A 20,863-nucleotide genomic window follows, 5' to 3' on the forward strand; every position below is an offset into this window, starting at 1 on the left:
GTTTCGGATGTACATTTTACCGCAACACCATTCGAGCCTTACACAACCAATAACGTACAAGGAGAGCCATATTTTAATAATATTTGTCGCTGTGCTAGCTAACGACATTGTGTTTGCTAGGTTTGAAGATTTTACAACTTTTCTCTACGTTTTTATGGGCGTTGTCAGGAGCCATAATCGAGGACTATTATTATGGCTCCTGGCGTTGTTAAAGATTTCGTGGGCAAAGAATTCTGGGTAAACGTACCAGTCACCATCTTTTTTCCTACGCAGGATTGGCGTTGTCTGATTTATTAGCATTTGTAACGATTTTAATACGCGTACCGCCGATACCGACAAAAGCGAGAAAATCCGAACCTCAGTCAAGCCAGGAGCCATAATCAGGGACGGAGACCGTAAGTCTTGAGATCCACACGCACCTATGATATGGGACAATTTTGCTATTTCTAGAACAAATTGCGCCACCCTGACGACGTATATCCGCGTGGATCCGCGCACATGTCGCGGGTTCTCGCGTGGATGTTGTTATGTTGCATGATCAATAGGTGAGAGTTGCGAAATTCTCTTACGGATTTCTCACAGCGATTGCAGGGAATAAGGCTGGGAATAAGAACCAGAGCGCTATTGTGTAGTTTTATGCTCTGAGCTAATGGCAAAGGTCAGTTTTTCAGGGTCGAAAAAAAGACTTCAATTTTGCGCTGTGAATGAATAAAACATGACCAACACGGCTGTAGGATTTTGACCACGTTTTCTCTTTGTGCGTACGTGTACTAGACAACCCTCCTTGGAATCACGCTCGGTAAATAACCAAAATATTTCGCCATAGTTACATAACATACCAACATCCGTTCGGTATTTGCGTAAACCAGATCCAACTGAAACATGACGATAAAAAAGAATTTTATGTTCAATACATCTGTAGAAAGACAAACAAACTGTAGGATTCTATGATGAGGAATTAAAGTTTTTATTCAGTTCCAAAATCATCTACAAATCTTTGACTTGAAATCTAATTCTGTATTGGAACTTTTGCCATGGTGACGGTCGATTACTTCCTGAAATCGTCTTAGTTCTTCTTTCGAATCTTCTCACAATAGTAGCCATCGAGAACGGATTTGGATCCTTCAGGGCAAGTGGTGCAGGCACCAGACCCTGCTGCCCAGTATTGACCCTCAGGACAGCTGGTCCTATCTCGGTGCTTCTTTTTAGCCCTGTTCTTAAACTTTTTAACCTTTGTCTTCTTGGCCCGCATCGAGCCGCGGTCCAAGATGCAGAGCCTCATTCCAACTTTCAGGTTCAAGACAGTTGCAGGGTCTGGGACGGTTGCTGCTTCGTAACCAAGTAAAGAAACTTTCCAATGTGAGTAGACCGATGGGAACAAAGGTGTCTTCTCCAGAAGTTCCTGACAGTTGTTTTCATCCACATTCAAGGGGCAGATCTTAGGTTTATCTGCTCCGTAGGGATTGCTCAATGCCTCGCTTTCTTTTCTGCAAGGTTGGGCACCATGGCCTTCAAGGTATTCAAAAATGAAGTTTCTCTCTGGGACGATAGCGTAGCTTTTTCCATCTGGCAGTGTGAGCTGGTTCATCCCTGTGATTGCAGCTTGAACTCGAACCCTGCGTTCAGTGACGCTAACAGTTGGTACATATACCTCAAATTTCTTCACGAAGATAGCCGCTTCTTTATCCTGTTGGCTAATCCATCCCTTATCAACCAGCCATTGACTGTTGGGTATCTTGAATATAACACGCTTGCCAGAATAAAGATCAGCGATATCCATAAAAGCTTGGTCGCTTTCTGATGTGGTTGGGACATCTTGGTATTCCTCTACATTCCTGCATAATGGACTGACATGGGCAACAAGGTTTGCAATGTTAGTATTTATGCCTTGGCACACACTGGGTCGTACTCCACCTTCCTTGTACTCCAAGATGTCACAATATGCTTCGGTGATTTGCCAGATATTGGTTTTGTAGGAGATAAATGAGACCATAGTCAGGACTTTTAGGTCGTGCACAACGCTTTCATCTTGCTCTCCCTGGGCGGAACTCTCTTCATAACCAGCCGTTATGCTGGCTGCAGCATCTAGAGACGTCTCCGCTCTCATGTACGTCGCCATGGCTTCAACCAGTTCAAACTGAAAGTCATATATCTCTTCATATGTCGCAATCAATTCTTGTGCAAGAACTTTTGTTTTTGAGCATAAACCAGAGGACCGCACCCATGCCACAGTTGTCTGAGCCAAGGCCGTTGATTGATCGGTTATCACATCACAAGCGGCATCAATTAGATTTTCCCATGTTGTTGTCATACCAGTCAACTCTGGTTTCTCAACTTTGGGATCGTAACATCCGTAATCAGTAAGAAATTTTTGTTTCCGAGTTTCAAAATCGGTCGTCGACTTATCTTGTCCTTCACTGGTAATTAAGACTCGTATATTTTCCAGAAACTCGCTGTTCTCCTTAAACCTGCTTGAAATGCTTATTGTCTTGTCCTTGAGTTCACCAAACGTTTTCGACATCCGGACCAGTTCTCCTACTCTAGTCAGTGTTGACGCCAATTTCGCTGAACGATCTATGAAATCTCCAGCACTCGAGCCACCAAATAGCTTTTCAAGTGGGTTCATTAGAACAGCAGCTGCCAATCCTACCTGGATGGTGTCCTCGGCGATTTCCAAAGAAACTGCTGCAATAGCGAGTTCTATAATTTTATTGAGTTTGCCTCCAAGCGTAGTACTCAGTGAGTTGATATTGTTGGTGTACTTGGACAACCGGCCGTTTATATAGCCAATGTCAGCACCAGCTTTCTCTCTGTTGAAAGATTCCACCTTTTCGAAATAAGTACGGAGACCTTTGAATCTCTCGTTGACTGTCTTGGTCAGCTCCCTGTTCAGCCATTCGACAAGTTCGGTGATCGCAGTCTCTTGATTTTGGACAACTTCTAGAATTCTATCCATTTCCGTAAGACGTAAAAAGGTGGGATAATCAATCCTGGTATTCAGTATCTTCTTGACCTGCCCGCTCGCTGGAGGTTTTGTTGATTGAATATAAGCGCTTACCTGAATGATGGCTTTCCAGAACATGCAGGCATTCTTTTTTGTGTTGCTTGGAAGGTTCCATGACGTTTCGCAACCCGATTTAATGGTCTCTAAATCTGGTACAAAAGACATCATTTCTGAGAATTCAGCAAACTGGCCCTTGCCAACGTATTTAAAGATTTGTTCTAAGTTCTTCACAAGGAGGTTATTGAGCTCTTCAGTCGTTGTGGGGTATACTTGCTGGAATTCGTCTGGGTTGTTATGCTTTAACATCACAAAGTGCAAGCGAAAGGCATTCCACTTGACACCTGTTCTGCTCTCCCTCCGAACTCTTTCGAAGGTATCAACCAGTTTAACAATGTCAGGTAAAGATGCACAGAATATTTCGTCGCCGTCTTTTTCTTCACACGAATTTTTTATCTCTTTCCTGAGGAATCTTCCCTTTCTCTTATCAAAAAGGGCAGCAAAATCTTGTGGCCTGTCCCCTGCTAATCCTTTCGCCAGCCTTCCTTTTACATCGTTGCTTTTCACGTCTTTGTTCAGAGTGGGCAGACAGCTTCGAAACACAGGGTGTAACAGGAAAAGATCGACATAAAATCCCCGTAACGTGGCATCGTGAAGGCGTAAGAAATCAGAATTTGGTATGGTCATCAAGTAGCGGTTTCTGTACAAGCATTCTGTATCAAAAAACTTTGAGGGATCACGGCATACTTCCTCAACGGCATCGACGGCTCCACTTTCAGGTACAACACCGTTTGCTAGAAGCTGCTCACGAATACTCTCGAGATCTCTCAGGACGTTAGTCATAGAGCCTGTGGAGCGAAGTTCATCGAAGTGGGTGCAGAAGTTGTCAAAACTGATCGGCTCACTCTCGCCGGAATTTTCGTCTTGAGCTGTTGAAATTTGAACCAACAGAATTCCCCACAAAAGGGCAAAAATGACCATCCTCAAAACTGGGGTCTCACCTTAAAATACAACACAAAAGACAGGTCAGAAGTCAACAACACTTGCAAATACGACAGGTTAGCAACTAGCACGTTGGTCAACTCTTTTCCCATACAGGCTGTTTGAAAAATATCTCAGATATTCCCCCTCTGCTCTGAGGTCAGCGATTGACCGGTTGCTATTTATTTGTCGAATTCCAGACAGATATTAAACTTTATATTACTCCAAAAATCCATCCTAGCACGAGCCCTCGCAATGACAAGAGAACAGGAGACAAGACAAAATAGCTGAAAAAATAAATTTTCGATGGATTTTTGATGGATCTACAAGCGTCACTTAAAGTAAAATAAAAAGATTGACGAAATTTGAAATCGCGAAATAAAAAGCATTATCATCAGTTCTAAGGAACTGAGGTTAAATTGCTTGATGTGTAAAGTTCAGAGGTTGATCAAAGTTGATTTAAGACACAGCACATACCTGCTGTGGTTTCGTAAAGGAATGTAAGTTTGAAAGTAAAAGTGACAACGTTTTCCTATCTTTACAAGGTCAGTGTATATATATTTGACTAAGGTAAATTTCTACGGATATAAAAATTGTGGCCGTAGGTTAAATTTAAATCAGATTTCACATTCCAAAGTTGTCTAAAGTTGTTTGAAGTTCACTGCCAGTGTTTTCCAGTTGGGCTTGTCCGTGTTTTCTGATTTTTTTATTTTTTTATTTTTTATTTTTAATTTGTTTATAATTATCAAATTTCCCTAGAATACAATCTTTCACAGAGTTAATACGCAACACAAATATATACTTTGTCAAGTGAATATATGGAAGATTACATACTTGGACTACGGCGGAAAGATATGAAGACATGATTAATTGATCATCGCAGTTATTTACACAACTCAACTCACTAAGCAGTTGTGGAATTAAAGCCTGAAAAAATCATTCGATCATAAACGGGATTTTGAACCCAGTATCTCTGCGATACCTGTGCAGTGTTCTACCAACTAAGCTATCAAGCCAACTGGGAGCTGGTCACGTTGTGAGTTCGTAATATGACCGTAAATGGTGAACTGATGCAAACACTACAGATAGTATTCCCTCTACTGTGTTCCAATTTACTGTGCCAAAAATTACTGCACCCGTCTAAAAAATATGATAATATTTGGAGCTAGAAATAATTTGTAAACAACAAGTAAATACTGAAATAACTTACCACCAAGTTTGGGGGGGATTTCGCAAAATGTCCGACTGAACAAGTTTCCAGTTTTTGTGAGAAGTGATTTCTTTAAACTTGAAGTTGAACGTTTAGCTGATTTTCTGATGAACAAATTGCTTTTAAGGATTGAAGTTCATGCTTCAGTTCTCTCATCACATGTTCCAATGGTGGGATGGGACAAAAGCATAAATATATTAATTTGGCAATTTTTGAAAGAGCAACATTTTGCCCATTTTGCTTATTCTTCTCCATTTCCTTTCGTAATTAGCCACTATTTCTTGGCGAAAGTTTTGTGTGTGAATGTACTTGACAAAGAAACGAAACTAATATCACTAAATTGCAATTAAAAAACCCCTTTTGGCTTTCATCTAGCACGGTTTTTTTTTTCAACGGGGAGCTACGTGTGAGCTATGAGAACCAGCAGTTTCCGTCAGCTAATGAATCGGAAAATAAACCAGCTAGAAAACTAATTAAAATCCCATGTACAGTTTTGATGTTATTATCAGTTCGCTCTGTGACTTCCGAACTGCGAAAGAAAAACCGATAAATAAGGTCAGTTCCGAAAAAAATAATTGTACATTTCCCCTTTTTAATTGCCATATTGGAATATGAAAGAAAGAAGAAGAAACTATTAAGACGAGATCCGATAGGGAATCGAGCAATTTTAATTTCAGTTTTTAGTGGACAAAAATCTTGGACCAAAATAATTTTTTAGTATACTACTATCCTTTTTGCATTTTCTAAAAGCTAAATACATAAATAGTTGCCTGAAATAACACCGAAAACAATTTTCCGTGGGAACTTGAGAAAATAAATTAAAAAGCACAGCGAAATTGTTTAAACATAGGTAAAATTTTGTCGTCGGTTTCATTTCACCAGTACTTTCAAGTGTTTTATATGATATTCAATTTTTTTTTTTGACATTTGGTGTTGACAGAAATGTGATTTCTTTTGAGGATTTATTTGAAACAGTCGCACAGAAGTTTGTAACGCAGCGTAAGTAAACTCGGTTTAAAGTTTTTTTCCATTTGTTACTCGACCTTCTGGTGGATTCCTTCTTAATATAACCGCTTCCAGTGTCACCCAACGTAAGGTGAACCACATGGAAGAACTGAGCTGACGACAAATATAATAGCTTCATTAACTTGCCTCAACACTCATAACCTGTTGGTAGCTGGTGGTCTATAGAATTGACTGGACAACGTTACTTGTACGTACAAGAAATAAAGTGACTTAATTGTTGCATTAATGCCTTTGTGTCGTCTCAGTTGAAATAAGATAAGCAAGGGTGAAATTATAATTTGGTAAACAACGTGGTTGAAAAAAATAATAAACAAATAAAAGCGCGGTCAAGTGCTTATTAACATCTATTTGGATCTCATTTGTCACGGGTGGTGCTAAAGTTGATTGAACAAAGACACGCCTACTAATTTTGCTCAATGAACAGGAAAAGAAGCTGGAGAACAAAAGAAATAAAGGAGTTATTTCCTGTTGGCTTTATGAATTTTAAAAAAGCACGTCTTTCTCGTCCTCGTGCGTTCACGCTTTGTCGTGTTGGACGGACTAAAATAATAAATAAAGCAAATTTAAACGTAGTTCGATATGCTGCCTTTAGTTTTTATTATTTAATTTCCCAAAGTTTCTCTTGGAAACAGAAAAGATAGTTTTTCTGAAGCCTTTTACAGAAGAAAGGTGACTTTAAGTGGTTGAAAAAATGTTGGTACTTGAAGTCGTTAACACAACTTAATAAATTTGACATCTTAGCCCTTCTGTTGATCAGAGCAATTTGTCTTAAACTATTACCATTAATAAATTTCAGACAGTTACTGTCGAGCCCCTGGAAACACGTTTTTACGAAGTTAAGTCCTTTCAATTAAAAGGGAAACTTATTTACGTCAATTAGCCTGAAAGGGGCCTCATTGCGGAGGGGGCAATTATTTGATTTCCCTGATAGAAATTTCTGATAGGAAGAAAGGCTATGATGCCCGAACGTTTGTGATTTTTTACAAGACACTGACATTTTTCTACCTTATAAGTTTTCAATTTATATTCTCTTTTGAACGTTTATATCCATTAAGTGTCACGCATCAACCGGGGAGAACAATTTTCGTTATTTTGTTCATTCTAAATATTTGTTTAGAAATTTCTGTGCTAAGCTGTATTTACCGCGAACACTATTACTCGCCATACGTACCAACCAAAGGAGACATGATATCACTTGTGGTAGCAGGACTGGAAATTAACATTGCATTTTAAAAGCGTATTTAGTATTTAAGAATGGCAGGATTATCTCGAGAAAAAACCTTCTTTTGGCCGGAAGGTCATACAGTCTTTCCTTCCAGCGTAACGTGACGAGCTAAGAAAATTGTCAAGGAGGCTCAGATTAACGTTTTGTTTTCACATTTACTTTTATTCAGTGCAAATTAGTTGTCCCTTAATTTAAGACTACAGCATTACAATCCAGTTGTTCAGCAGTCTGCGAAGGGATTGACTTCATTCCGAGAACGCGACAGGCGCGCATGCGAAGGCGCGCGCGATCTTTTTGTTCCATGTCACGTCTCGCGCCACAAGTATTTGTGCCTCTCGCGACCTCGGAAAGATGCTGAATGCTACGCAGATTGTTTGCTCATTATATATTAAATGGAATTTTCATTTTTACACGATCAAGAACATAGTTTAAAAAAATAATTTTTGCTGATTATTGTTCCACCAGACTTAAAACTCCCAATCATATGTATGTTTTTCAGTTATACAGGTAACCATGGTAATAGTCAATTAAGGAAACAACCATCTTATATAGTCGCAATAACTACTGTCTGCGATTTTTTCAGAAGGAGCGTTGCTAAGAAACACGATGCATCTTGATGGAGATACCTTGACGAGGAAAAATTTCGGGATTTCGTAAATAAAAATTTTATCGAAATATAAGAATCAAACTTTTTGATGTCTAATTACAGTGGAACCCGGTTAATCCGGTCAACAACGGGCCATAAAAGCCTGGCCGTATTAACGAGGTGGCTGTATAAAAGGGGTACGTTAAATAAGAAAATCACGGACTGAGCTTTTGTTCGGGCCAGAATGAAGTGGCTGTAATAACAAGGTGGCCGTAAAGCGGGTTCCACTGTACTTGAAGTTTCCTCAGAGAACTGCGCTTGTTCCCCGAACGACGTATAAACACCCTAAATATCTACAATGATGAAAAAAAAACAACAACAAAAAAAACAGTGCTGGTAAAGTGTCAAAACGTCTCTGATAATATTGCATTTCATGCCATTTTCTTCCACCAATCAAACTCCTAAACAGCCATAATAAAAACTTAACAGTTGAACTACCGCAAAATAAAGGAGAATCTGTCTTGTTTCCAGGCTTTTTTTTTTTACAACCAAAAGAGCGCCCGTAGTTTTCAGTTCGATCGATCCAAAGTCTTGAACTAAGGTCCCATGGTCAGCGTTTGTATCAACTACGCATGCGCTTTCTCTCAGGTCATCGTCTTAACGTCCAATCATGAGGCCAGAGAAAGAAGACTTTTCCATGATGCTGACTGGTTTGTTGGTGTTGTTCTCGATGTAAATCGATACATAGTGACCAGCCTAGTGGAAAAACGACAATAGTACGCTGATCAGTTGATTAACTGACCGTATAAAACGTCAAAACCCAGTTTTCTGCTGGCGAGAGTAAAGTCAATGAGACGTATTCAAACTGATTTCGCCAGCAGAAAAAGAAAACGGACGCTTTATTGTTTTGGTTGAAACTTTCCTTGTTCAAAGGCTATACCGTAAATCCTCGAATTAGCGTCCCCCCCCCCTCGAATAGGCGCCCCCTTCCCCCCCATTTTTTGGACGAGTATTGAGACAACAAAGGGTGTATAGTTTTCGTCATGTAGTATTAGATTTGTACATTGTTTCAGTTTGTGAACACGTTTAGTGAACACTTTGAACACGTTAATTGCTAACAGTGCCGCAATTTAAACTTTATGATCAGCTTTTTATGTCAATAAACAGCTTATGTTGGTGTTTACGTGCAGATGATGTATTAAAAAAATGATCATGTTAGGCCAGGATTTGGGAAAAATTAAATAAGCGCCCCTGTCTTTTCCTAAATTTGAAATAAGCGCCCCGGGCGCTATTGGAGGATTTACGGTATTTGAAGACTTTCCAGCTTTCAAAAGCGTGTGCGCCAACCTCGTTCCCAGGGTCGAGGTTGCTTTTGCACGAACGTCGGCTATCAGTGAATCCGCGAATCTGATTGGCTTCCTCATCGCTGACTATTCGCTAAGTGCTCGTTACTCAAAAAGGAAAATTCGCGTGAAAAAAATTTAAACCTATAGGTTTGCGTTTGCGCCTATAGTATATTACCTTGAGCATGAGCATACCAGTCACTGAGACTGTAAACTTGAGGCTATTGCTTTCCATTCCTGTTATTGTAGTTAAAGACCTAGAAAATAAAATTGCAAGCTTTCATTCCATGATTTTTCTGCTTTCTACGTAATTCCAAAAGCAACAATCGTGAAAACAAGACCATCATAAAGTATACTTGTTTCTCTGTTGTAATATTCAACATTCCTGTTGAAGCGTTGTTCACTTGATTGACTGACCAGCTCAGTCACAAACGAAGGACACAGACAATGCAACGAACCAACCAGAACTCGAAGTGAATACATACAACTGACGCAAGATGCCGGAAAACGTGTGCAAGCGAGCGACGATCGGTTTTGGTTTGAATTCTGATTGGATGACCAAGTGGCGTGAGTTACGACATTGGATGATTTCAGCAATGCAGCAGCTCTCGTAAGCTGCTATTCTTTTATTTTTGTAGCAGCTGTTATTTTTTTAGGGCTTAGTGGTATTTGTTCTGTTGTTTTTTCTATTGTTCCCTTAAAGGGTCTCGAGCCATTGATGTGAGACCTAACGACAGCTGCTACATAACCCTGTAATGTAGCCACTGTGCATCAAAAAATTTACTCACGTGTTTAATTCACACAGGGAGCTGATGCAGATACTGATTTTAACATAGTCCCGCGGACGCAGATTTGCTTCCCTGTCGCGCGAGATCACCAGTTGGGCTGTTAGCTGATATACACCTGTATATCGTATGGCGTATCGACCGGAACGGAGGTCTATGTCGTTTCCACGCACAAACGTTCCAGAGTGTTCGCCCTAAGAAAAAATAACCAAAAACATGCATATATTCATGACATATATTCTGGAAAGAATCGAGCTTCTTTTAATGAAACCCTAGTGTGCATTCGTTAGAATGAAAACTATAGAGAAATACTTTAATGCGGTGCTTTCTGAGATATTTTTTAAGATGGTTCTAACTTTAGAATTTGTGGATAAAATCCTAGGGTGTGACAATTTTAATGAATGCTATTTAGCTTTCCTTTACTTAGTTCGACGTTTCTTTTTTAACTTTTAGGCGTGTGTATCCAAGCGCTTGAACAATCTCTCATGAAGGCTTTTTAAGGCAGTCCCTTCAGGTGTTTTTTGTTGTTGTTGTTGTTGTGTTGTGCAAGTTGGTCTGTGGATAAAACCCTAACGTTGAGCGTTACCTTCACTGGATGCCGTTTGTTTTCCATCATTTTGCAAAACAAAATATTTTGGGAAACTTTTTAGCTTTTAGCTAAGGTACTCCTGCTAGCGTAAGAGTTAAAAAACGTCATAAGAAAATTATTATAAAAGTTTATCACCACATACTGGCTGCTTGTAGTTCTTCAACTCCTGATGAGATTTCTTTGGGACAGTCACATCATATCGCAGGACAATATGGTGAGCAGACAAAAGGTCTGGGATTCCTGCAGCCATGAGACTAATATTCTAAAAAGATAAAATACAAAAACAACATTTGTCAAGATCGTTAAGGGAACTGATATTAGGTTGGCAAAGATTTTTCGGAAGGTCCATTTAGCCGAGATGAGTTGTTAGAATATCACGTGATAAGCTCGTGATGAGCACGTGACAAATGAGGAACTGACGTGACTCAGGTCTTGTTATATTGCTGTTGCAACAGCTTGAGAAAATCCGATTATGTATCAAGCAAAACTTCCTCTTGGCGATTAGTTCACTTCTACTAAGAAAAATAACATAGAACAACAACAAATAGCAGTGATTTAACTGTACCTGGTCTGCAATTCGCCTTGATCGCCGGTTTGCGCTTTCTGTTGAAAGGAAAATAAGAAATAACGCTAAAAACTTAATATAACTTTCACAGGTCAAAAAGAGCTTGACGACTAATCGTAATTTGACTCTTACGTTTTCTGAAGGGGCTCATAAACAAACCATTTTGAAAGTAGACAGGATTAGATAATCAGGCCTAGAGATGATTTTTTATGGTTCAGACCAGACCGCGAGGTCGGCAGTTATTTCTCTTAATTAAGTGTGTAAAACCTGTAACGAAACACTTTTTTTTAACGAGGATTTGATTTTTTTGTCAGTGACACAGGCATCCTCGGAAAACGAAATCCGAGAGTTCGGAGTCGAAACTCAGACCTTCTGGTCACCAGTCCAGATGCTCTACCACTGAGCTACAGAGGACTTATGGAAACTGAGGCTGTTAAATTAGTTTTATGGGGCAAACATCCTGTGCGCTGCTAGGAGTGGAAAGTGTGGGATTTGTTTCATGTATCAACTATTTCCTGTCCCTAGCGTTGAATTCACGGGTACCTTTACTATGGAATACTGTCTATTCATAAGTCTATTTACAAGATATTTGTCTGACCAGAGTTTCGCTTTACTGAATGATACTCACCCTGTACCATGCTTCTAAACTCAGCCATCATTGTAGCCTCGGTGATCTGGGCTCCAGGAGGCCCGACTGGACCGGGTGGACCGGGAGGACCTGGGGGACCAGGACTAGGGTCACACTGCGACTAGAAGTCATAAATATTCAGAAATAATTATACACAAAGAATCAAATAGGCCAAGTAATAAGCTAGCCAATCTATGTTTGTGAAACGATCATAGAACCACTAACATCATTTTCACATCCACATTTGAAGACATTTTCACGTTCAAGGTTACACATTCTTTCATTCGTCAACGGGTTGACACATTCTCAATGGATTCCGTTTGTATTGAATGATGGATACCTTACACGATTTGGTGTGGTTCACATTTCCAACGTTAGAGTTCAGTAGATCACCCACACTTTCTAAACTTTCTGGGTAATATTTTGCCTCACTAAACAGAATCCAACGATAGGTTGCCGAAAAGATTTCAAAAATCGACACGGTCACGTGCCAATGCTTGGACAGCGGGACTCCCAATACCTTAGAGTTTTCTTTGTTGTGTTTTTCTTTTTTCCCTTTGTTTGCTTTGCCACCTCGTTTTCTGAAGAAGTTCCAACTTTCTGCTGGATTCACGGAATCGGAGCCATTATCAGCACCCTGCAACTTTAAAAAGAAACCAATAAGTCACATATTGTTATTAAAATGCCACTATGCTCAAATTTTCGATATCCGTTTTTTTTTTTTTTACATTTTCGTACACAATAGGTCTTTCCTAGATATCTTGCCAAATTTCAATCTATTACGACAGGAGCCATATGGCTCCTGATTACGAGCATTAGAACTCACGTTTTTTTTTTAACTTTATGTCCGAGAATTATTTTACGGCCGCCATTAATTTTTCTTGTTCTAAGTCTTGGCTGAGAATTGGAGTAAATGACATCATTTATTCAAAACTACCAGACGGGTTGAAATTATAATAGCAATTAATACAGCAATTTGCATGGAGAATAGCAAAAACTTTGGCTCTTATATTCGTGCAATTTTCCACACTAATTGTTATTATAATTTCAACCCGTGTCGCATTTTTGAGTAAAAAAATTTGATCACAGGGAAACTTTAACATGAGAGTAGCAGAGTTAAGAGAGGCTTAGGGTATTCTCAAGTTTGTTACCTGTCAAGTTTTTTTTAGATATGGTATTGAGTCCTCCCGCGGATAATGCTATCACACACATTGATTGGATGTTTTCGTGGATGAAAAAAAGGCAGTTAAAGCCGCCTGGACTTTGAACATGAGCAAACTCCGCGTTACAGGATGGACTATTTCTAGACCTTTCTGGGGTTTAAGAAGTCGGGAGTGATGCAGAAAAAAACTGGAGAGGGATTACCTTAAAAACGAAGCAATATGAAGGACTACATGCCTCACTCTTCACCGTTTCTTGTTATTAGCAAGGAGATCCACAATACATACTAAAGAGTAACTTAAGCTCCTGTACATAATGTTTGTAGTGGCCAATCTTGTTTAAGAATCAAGTAAGACTTAGTAATTATCGGAGTTTATATACTTAATTGTTAAGAACCCGAAAAGACCTCAAGTCGCTGTAATGACTTATAGAAACGGCTGGAAGGTTTGCAAAACTAAACCAGGGAATGGAGTGAGTCGTTTGGATTCCTTCAACTAATTTTCAACAGCCTAAAAGTGAAGCACAAAGCTAGGAAAGCGTACAGTGTTTTATTATTATTATTATTATTATTATTACTATTATTATTATTATTATTATTATTGTTGTTGTTGTTATTGTTATTATCTTATTATTATTATTATTATTGTTATTATTATAATTTTTCTTTTTTTGGGGGGGGGGGAGCAGATCAAAGAAGGATAGTCAAAATCATATCTTTTGGATGGAAAAGCACGAAGGTTCAAAGAGACGTCCATTACATACACCCACTTCACCCCCTTCTCCCCATCGTAGGAGTGCAGTGCGCGCAAATGGCGAAGGGCGGACTTTGGATAAGTTTGGCTAGTGTTGAATGACAACAAGCGGAACATACAGGCATGGATTTGAAAAGTAGACAGCAGACACAGTGACGCAGGTATTTATCAAATTGAAAACATAATATTAAATTATTGTCAAAAATATAGCAGACCAAATTTATAAAACCGATGAAAGATGTCAGCCATAAAATGCTATTGTACCATGGTTTTTGGACCTTATGCCTTCGAAAACTCGAAAGCTGATAGTAGTCAAATTACACTTATTACATGAGCAGAGCGTTGGTTTAAGGTAGAAAAACCGGTTTACATAAAAAAAAAAAACAAAAACAAAAACAAAACAAAACAAACAAAACAAACAAAAAAACATGAAACGTAACCAGTCAGGAAAAACGTAACAAGAATGGCCTCCGGGTGCACCGCATCAAAACCACATTAGCCACATCAGTTCACGACTTGGGTCGCCATGCCTTGAGAATGTATCATTTATCGATGGCTAGCTTGATTTATTGAAACTCAATGTTTTCGGTCTAAAAAAAGCCTTCTAGTTCAAGAACGTGTACTTAGCAGCCTCAAAAATCAGAATGTGGCTACATGCAAACTCAATTAATTATCCGCCGACATTTTATTTGCACAAATCTTCTTAATTAAGACAATTAAGGAGTTTTGTCCTTAGTCAAGAACTATGCAATAGTGTTGACCTCGCTATTAAAAGCTAAGCGGGATTTTAAATCCGTCCACAAGACTCTACGCAAAAGCTCCTAGAATCTATCAGCGGTTTTGTATGCGCGCCGTTTTTTAAACGTTGTAACCCACGTAAATAATATGTCTGGTGCTCGGAATTTTCAAATTTGGATCTTGTAACATCACAAACCGGTCCACAAGAACGTATAAATTATGTAATAGCCAGCCTTGCAATAAATGATCAACGACGCTACTTTATTTGAGCGAAAAGTAACGTCCTAACATAAATTGCGTTAACAGCACCCTCTCAGAGCACTTATCGATCTTTTAATCTGCGTCAAACTAAACTAGTTTTGAGTTATGGGCTTCTGAAAGCTAACAAATAGCCTTTCATCTCCAGCTTAGCAAGATAAATTACAAAAGAATGCGCTTGGAATTTCGAGCAAGAAATTCAGAAAACATGCAGAAAAATTCCCTTGTATGGAAGTTCGGCTGACAAAAAAGATATTTTGGACGCATCGTATAATGTTATGCAAAGAGACGATTTGTAGAAATGTACTGGATTTTTGCCTAACTTCCTCAGTCAATTAAAGTCGGTCTGCTCAGCGCTTTTCAGAAAGTTTTCCCCAAAGGTTAAGACCTCTGTTTTAAGACGTGAAACGGTTTAGATTAGATTATATGACACGCTCTACAAGCGATAACCTAGAATCGAAAATGTCATCGACTTAAATAAACGTGGCACGGGTTCCTGTACAATCAATCAGCGGTTCTAAATCTTTAATTACCTGTTTTTACAACAACTATCTAGCATTCGTTAATCGTGAACATGTTTTTCCAGATTTGACAGCAAGATTGAACTCTGCTGTGAATTTTGAAATTGTTGGCTGGAAACCTAAAAAACAAATGACTTAGAAGAGTTAAATGATATGGCTTATCTACTTTAGTTTCACTTTTGTCGAAATGCGGTGATATCTCCTCAGCTAAAGAGAAATTAGAAGCGTAGTTACACTTAAAGAATTTTGTCCGTCTTCAACTCTAATGTATCGTAAACGATAACTTTATATGTGCGTGTCATAATTCTAAAGCGAAAACCTCTGACCGAATTGCAGCCGGTCTAAACGCATGTCAAGAGGCCGCGCTGAATGTACCGAACTGATGGAACCCCGCGTTCGGAAAACGAGACCGACTGGAGATAAACGCCGGTTTCAAAATGTTTCTGTTTTATCTTTGGTTTAAAACCTTCCCGCTGACTACGAAATTAGGAACAACGAAAACATAAAGTTGCAATTAATGCTCGCTTATCTATCGCAGGTTCTTTTGTGTCCAAAAATAGAATTCCCTGCACGGTGTTCGTGCGAAAAAGGCATTCAACGAGCTCCAAAATTTTGATGCAAAAAAATGTTCGCTTCTATCCAATACGATCCCAGCCCTTTATCTTCACGTCAATGACTCGTGTTTTCAAGAGTTCTCAGAGCTAGGAGACACCCCACTGCGAGAATCCCAGCAGACTTGCTCGCCATTCGTTGACAACGAATCGAATTGTTTGAGTTGGCGAACACTGGGGCGTGGGAAAGGAAAGTCCCTCACGTATGCATGCCTACCATATGTTGGTCAGAAACTTAAGTATTTCATCAGGCAGTCCTTTAAGAATAGCCCAAACAGGGAGAATATCTTACGTTTGAATTCTCGAGGCTCGCAGGTATATCCTTGGTTTTTCCTTTACTGTCCTGGGATGTTTGGGTAGACAACACTCCAGATGAACTCCCAGCGGGGGAAACTTTCGTAATTTGGAGGCAAACCAGAAAGGCGACTACACCAAAGAACAGAGAGCGAGCACCGCCCAAAGCTTGAAGTTCAACCATCGCGCCACAAACGATGTTCAAAAGAAACTGGCTGAAAACCAACGTGGCGCTTAATTTATGGGTAACCCGTGTAGCACGGGAGGTCGGAGAATTAAGAAATATAATATTGGTATTTCCCTTTAGGGTGAAGGTCGCGATGATACCATCGATTTCTCGAATGTATTTATTTGGGGATCAATTTGAGCCGTGTGCCAATGGCCCTGGCAGTTTTCATACGATATGCAAATGTCAGGATACCAGCGGCGTTGAAATACGGAACCCTACATCTGCTGAAAACTTCGCGAAAGCTACCTTTTTTGCCACAACCCACGCGCCACGTTCGTACGAAGTTAATCGTTCTGCGAAAGGAAGCCACAGAATTGGTTATGAAAATATTTGAGGCGCTGCAAAATTGAAATTAGTAAATGTACAATTCAACCCCACAGGTTCTTTTTAGGCCCCGCCCAAGTAATTAACAATAAGGGTTCAATTAAGTTGGTGATTGTATTCCTAATTGATGGGGAGGAGTCAGGAATGCGATTGACACATGCCAGCAAAGGAACATCTATCGCCGCCCGCCTCTAAACTAAGCATGCTTCTGTCACTTTGCCAAGTTGTGACGCTTTGGAAAAAAAAAAAAAAAAAAAAGAAAACCGTCCACAACACAGCTGGATAGTTATTCCGTCTAAATTAAGGAAAACCAAACGGGAATTTTTTTACTGTGCGTTGAAAGTTCACCGCGGAAACAATTTGTCGTGTCAGTTGTCGTTGTTCTAACACAAGTAAAAAGTCCAGGCATTCTTTTGTACTAAGCTTGATAAAAACCATGTAGCCTTGCAAAAAATGTCTCTTTTCCTTACTTTTTGCTCTCGCGATTTCTATAAATAAACTGAAAGACTACAATTTGTTTACCTTTTTATTTCCGACCACAATGTTCGCATTTTCATTAGAACAATTTCTCACATTTTTTGAGTGTGACTATATCGTGCGGACATGGGGGAAATATGAAATTTGTTTGTGGTAACGGGGGGTCAAGATATGCCTCTTGCGTTTGTCATGTTTCTAATGATTCATTTCTTAGTACATAGTTTTGACCTTTACAAAGCTTTTTTAGTCTTTGCTGAAGTTTGTTAAATTTTTAAGTGAAGAATAACGCAAAATGTACAAGTATCTTACCAGTGTAAATGAGTTACGGGATCTCCTTGGTCCTGAAAGCTTCTTGCCGCATGATGCTACGTTGGCTAATTCCATCACCAGTAAAAACGCGAAGATGAGGTTTACTCGCATTTTTGCGGATGTAAACTCGACAGACCTAACAGGTGGAAAACAGAAGGTATGGAAGGCGTTAATTTCGATAAGATCACCTTGCAATGAGCACGTTTCTAATCGGTGCCAGGGCCACGCGGAGACCGCGTGTTAAGAGCTGACCTGCACCAAAACGTGACAGAACGAAGCTTACCTTTGTCGAATACTTTAAATAGGTGAGGTTTTAATTTTCTTGCAGACTTTTGATGTTCACATAGACAAGTTTAAGAAAACGAAAGATGATGGCCTCCGATGGTCGCTATAACGTTAACACCCAACGAGCTAGATAATGACTACAAATGGATACAAAATGACCTTCTGACAGGGTGAATACGATGCTTTATAGACCCGCCGAGCCGTCGATAATGCGCTTATCAAGCCTTGGAATCCGTGATCGAGTCGAGGATCAGCCAATGGGAAGGCGCTTACCTAGTACATTGCCACTCATAGAAGAACCTCTTGGTAATTGTGTGAATTATCCAGAAAGATTGATGACAGATAAAACGAGAGCGACTAATTTGCGGTACCTTTGCAATGAAATACGACGTGTTCTAGAGGAAATACCCGGGGCTGCGTGAATTTCTGTCTCAATGTTCCATTGTGTTCAGCCATTGGCCTGGAATTCTTCACGTTGCCTCCGATTTTAGTAAACAATGTTATTTTGCCGCGAAATTAGTTTGGAGAGTTTAAGAACTCGAAATGACTTCCGGTTGAAGTGTAATAATCTCTACTATTTCTGTTTCCCGGATTTCAGCAGTACATAAATCATCCTGGATGGCAAGAGCTTAACCTAAGAGACATTTATAATTATAATTAGCAAATACCGGCACTATTTCTTTCAGGACGGAAGACCTTATAACCTATTTATCAACACACAAACCCCTTTTAACGTAGCGTTTGTCGTAAGAACATTTATTTAATGAATTTGACTCTGTAAAACACGCATTTGAAAGTTTTTTTGATCTGGGAAAATCCCTAAAGGATGTACTGAGAAAATATTTCGGGAAATCGTTCTCGCTTCATGTCCAGCGAGGCTCTGCAGTCCATCCGTCGACGGCTGTTCGCCTACAGACTTTCTGAGAACATTTTAAGTTTGTTTTCAGCAGGATTTAATTGGCCTGAGGTGTGCTGATCAAATATCGTTTATGTGAATATTTTTCTCAAGAACAAACCACACTTTTACAAACACTACGCTATTGCTTTAATATTGGAATAGAAGTTGTAGTCCCTAAAATTCAAGAGCACCTACTGGCTACTGAATTTGACTCTGTAAAACACGCATTTGAAAGTTTTTTTGATTTGGGAAAATCCCTAAAGGATGTACTGAGAAAATATTTCGGGAAATCGTTCTCGCTTCATGTCCAGCGAGGCTCTGCAGTCCATCCGTCGACGGCTGTTCGCCTACAGACTTTCTGAGAACATTTTAAGTTTGTTTTCAGCAGGATTTAATTGGCCTGAGGTGTGCTGATCAAATATCGTTTATGTGAATATTTTGCTCAAGAACAAACCACACTTTTAAAAACACTACGCTATTGCTTTAATATTGGAATAGAAGTTGTAGTCCCTAAAATTCAAAAGCACCTACTGGCTACTGCAAAAAGCTACGTCGCGGGGAGGCGGCTGCAGAATTTCACGCCGAGAAATCTTTAAGCGTATGCATGCAGATGCAGTTTTGAATATATTAGACTAGCCTTAGGCAAGTGTAAAGAGGGGGGTGAATAGGTTTGCGGATCGACGGATTTGGCCTTTAAAAGCGCACGCATTGCGAACTTTCGCGATAAATTGAGCAGATTCGCCGATTTCTAAAAAACGCAGGATCGTGGATCAGCTGTGAATTTCAGCGCGGATTCCGGACTCTACATCTCTTGAAGTTCGGATCATGGATCCTAAACGAAGATGTGATCATAGATCTTTGGTCGGTACGTTCAAGTTTCATCGACTTTATTTCTTTTTCCGGACGAAACTCAGTTATTTAAACCCTCCGGCTTGACGTTGTTGTTGGAATTGTGTGATCCTCATCCAGTGTGTTGAATTCTGTACAGTTTTTGCGAACTTGACAATGGCATCCACATTTAGCAGTTTATTTACCGAGGAACTTTTACACCTCTGTTTCTTTCTCACACAAAACCAAGTGGCAAATCTGTTTGATCAGTTATCCATTGTCTTAACATTAGGAATTGAGGTATCGTCCCATAATTTCCAAAATACTGCGATGTCCTCCGGTCAGACCAAAAGGCTCAAAAACCACGGCCTTTGGTGCCGCACATTTTTGTACGCACATACCCCAAACGGGGGAGGGAAAAAATAGTCTTACATACTACTCTTGCAGTGAAACCATGCCACAGAAAGTTTTCAAAAAATGCGGTTCCGGATTTGAACGAAAATATTGGCGGATCCGCAGATTTGGCGAAAAAATAGCACGGATCGGCGGATTTATGTACCCGTATTCACCCCCCTCTGAAAATAAAATCGGACGGTAAACAGGTTTCTACGTTTACTCTCCATGGGATGTGGAAATCGCTTAATTAATAGAAAGTACGGCTCCTGAAAGTTAACAATATGGGTACTGTCTTCGAGGAAGGAAAACACAAGCTTAGCTCTCAGCACGACTGACATTTCAACAGTAGCCGAAAAATCGAGGAAGCTGTGTTGTTTGGTTGGAATTCATAACCACGGTAAATATTGACGCATTGCTCGTATTCTTGTGGTGCGACCAGTTTATCTCTTAATAGCCGGCCTTTGGTCTGTCGAGTTCATTTCCGTTTGAAAACATTCCGCCTTGTTTCCGTTTAGCAAAGCCAACACAGGGAAGTTCAAATATTAAAAGACACACATTTTTCTGATAGCAGGATAATTTGTTGTACTAATTAGACTTACCGCTATCTTGTTAAATGCAATCTGAATGTGTCTCTGGAATGATTCCTTTAGAAAATTTCGAATCTCCTGATTCCCAGCATTTTCCTTTTAAAATTTTCGACAAGACATTTCTTTTCTCCCGAATCAACGTTTATTCCATAGAGTATCATCACCCGTTTTATCAAACACATGCTATTGAAACAAATTGGCTCCTACTAGGCTTTTGTTTGGAAAGGTGAAAAGTGGGACTTGAAACCGGCAAACT

The 20,863-nt window shown here is 39.6% G+C and overlaps 2 protein-coding genes across 4 annotated transcripts; both read right to left on the bottom strand.

Annotated features, from left to right (window-relative positions):
• Positions 1-943: 943 nt before the first annotated feature.
• Positions 944-5,330, bottom strand: LOC110047016 (uncharacterized). The gene is made up of 2 exons (XM_020752738.2): positions 5,193-5,330; positions 944-4,002 (listed from the first exon to the last, which is right to left on the bottom strand). Exon 2 carries the CDS (start codon positions 3,980-3,982, stop codon positions 1,067-1,069), a length of 2,916 nt encoding a protein of 971 aa, XP_020608397.2. The 5' UTR covers positions 3,983-4,002; positions 5,193-5,330; the 3' UTR covers positions 944-1,066.
• A 2,248-nt stretch (positions 5,331-7,578) lies between these two features.
• On the bottom strand, positions 7,579-18,105 carry LOC110047204 (adipolin-like). 3 transcript variants are annotated; one of them, XM_089282297.1, is made up of 9 exons: positions 17,897-18,105; positions 17,614-17,749; positions 12,460-12,582; positions 11,940-12,060; positions 11,312-11,349; positions 10,889-11,008; positions 10,161-10,351; positions 9,551-9,629; positions 7,579-8,785 (listed from the first exon to the last, which is right to left on the bottom strand). In XM_089282297.1, the coding sequence occupies exons 2-9, from the start codon at positions 17,722-17,724 to the stop codon at positions 8,687-8,689; spliced, it is 882 nt and encodes a 293-aa protein (XP_089138423.1). In that variant the 5' UTR covers positions 17,725-17,749; positions 17,897-18,105; the 3' UTR covers positions 7,579-8,686. The 3 variants fall into 3 exon arrangements, with proteins under 3 accessions (XP_089138423.1, XP_089138422.1, XP_089138421.1); XM_089282296.1 differs by lacking the exons at positions 17,614-17,749; positions 17,897-18,105 and adding an exon at positions 16,273-16,554 and having other exon boundaries at positions 12,460-12,576; XM_089282295.1 differs by lacking the exons at positions 17,614-17,749; positions 17,897-18,105 and adding an exon at positions 16,273-16,552.
• Positions 18,106-20,863: the final 2,758 nt, after the last annotated feature.

The sequence above is a fragment of the Orbicella faveolata genome, unplaced genomic scaffold (genome assembly GCF_042242905.1).
Source record: "Orbicella faveolata isolate gen_17 unplaced genomic scaffold, um_ofav_v1 contig_12, whole genome shotgun sequence".
NCBI lineage: Eukaryota > Metazoa > Cnidaria > Anthozoa > Scleractinia > Merulinidae > Orbicella > Orbicella faveolata.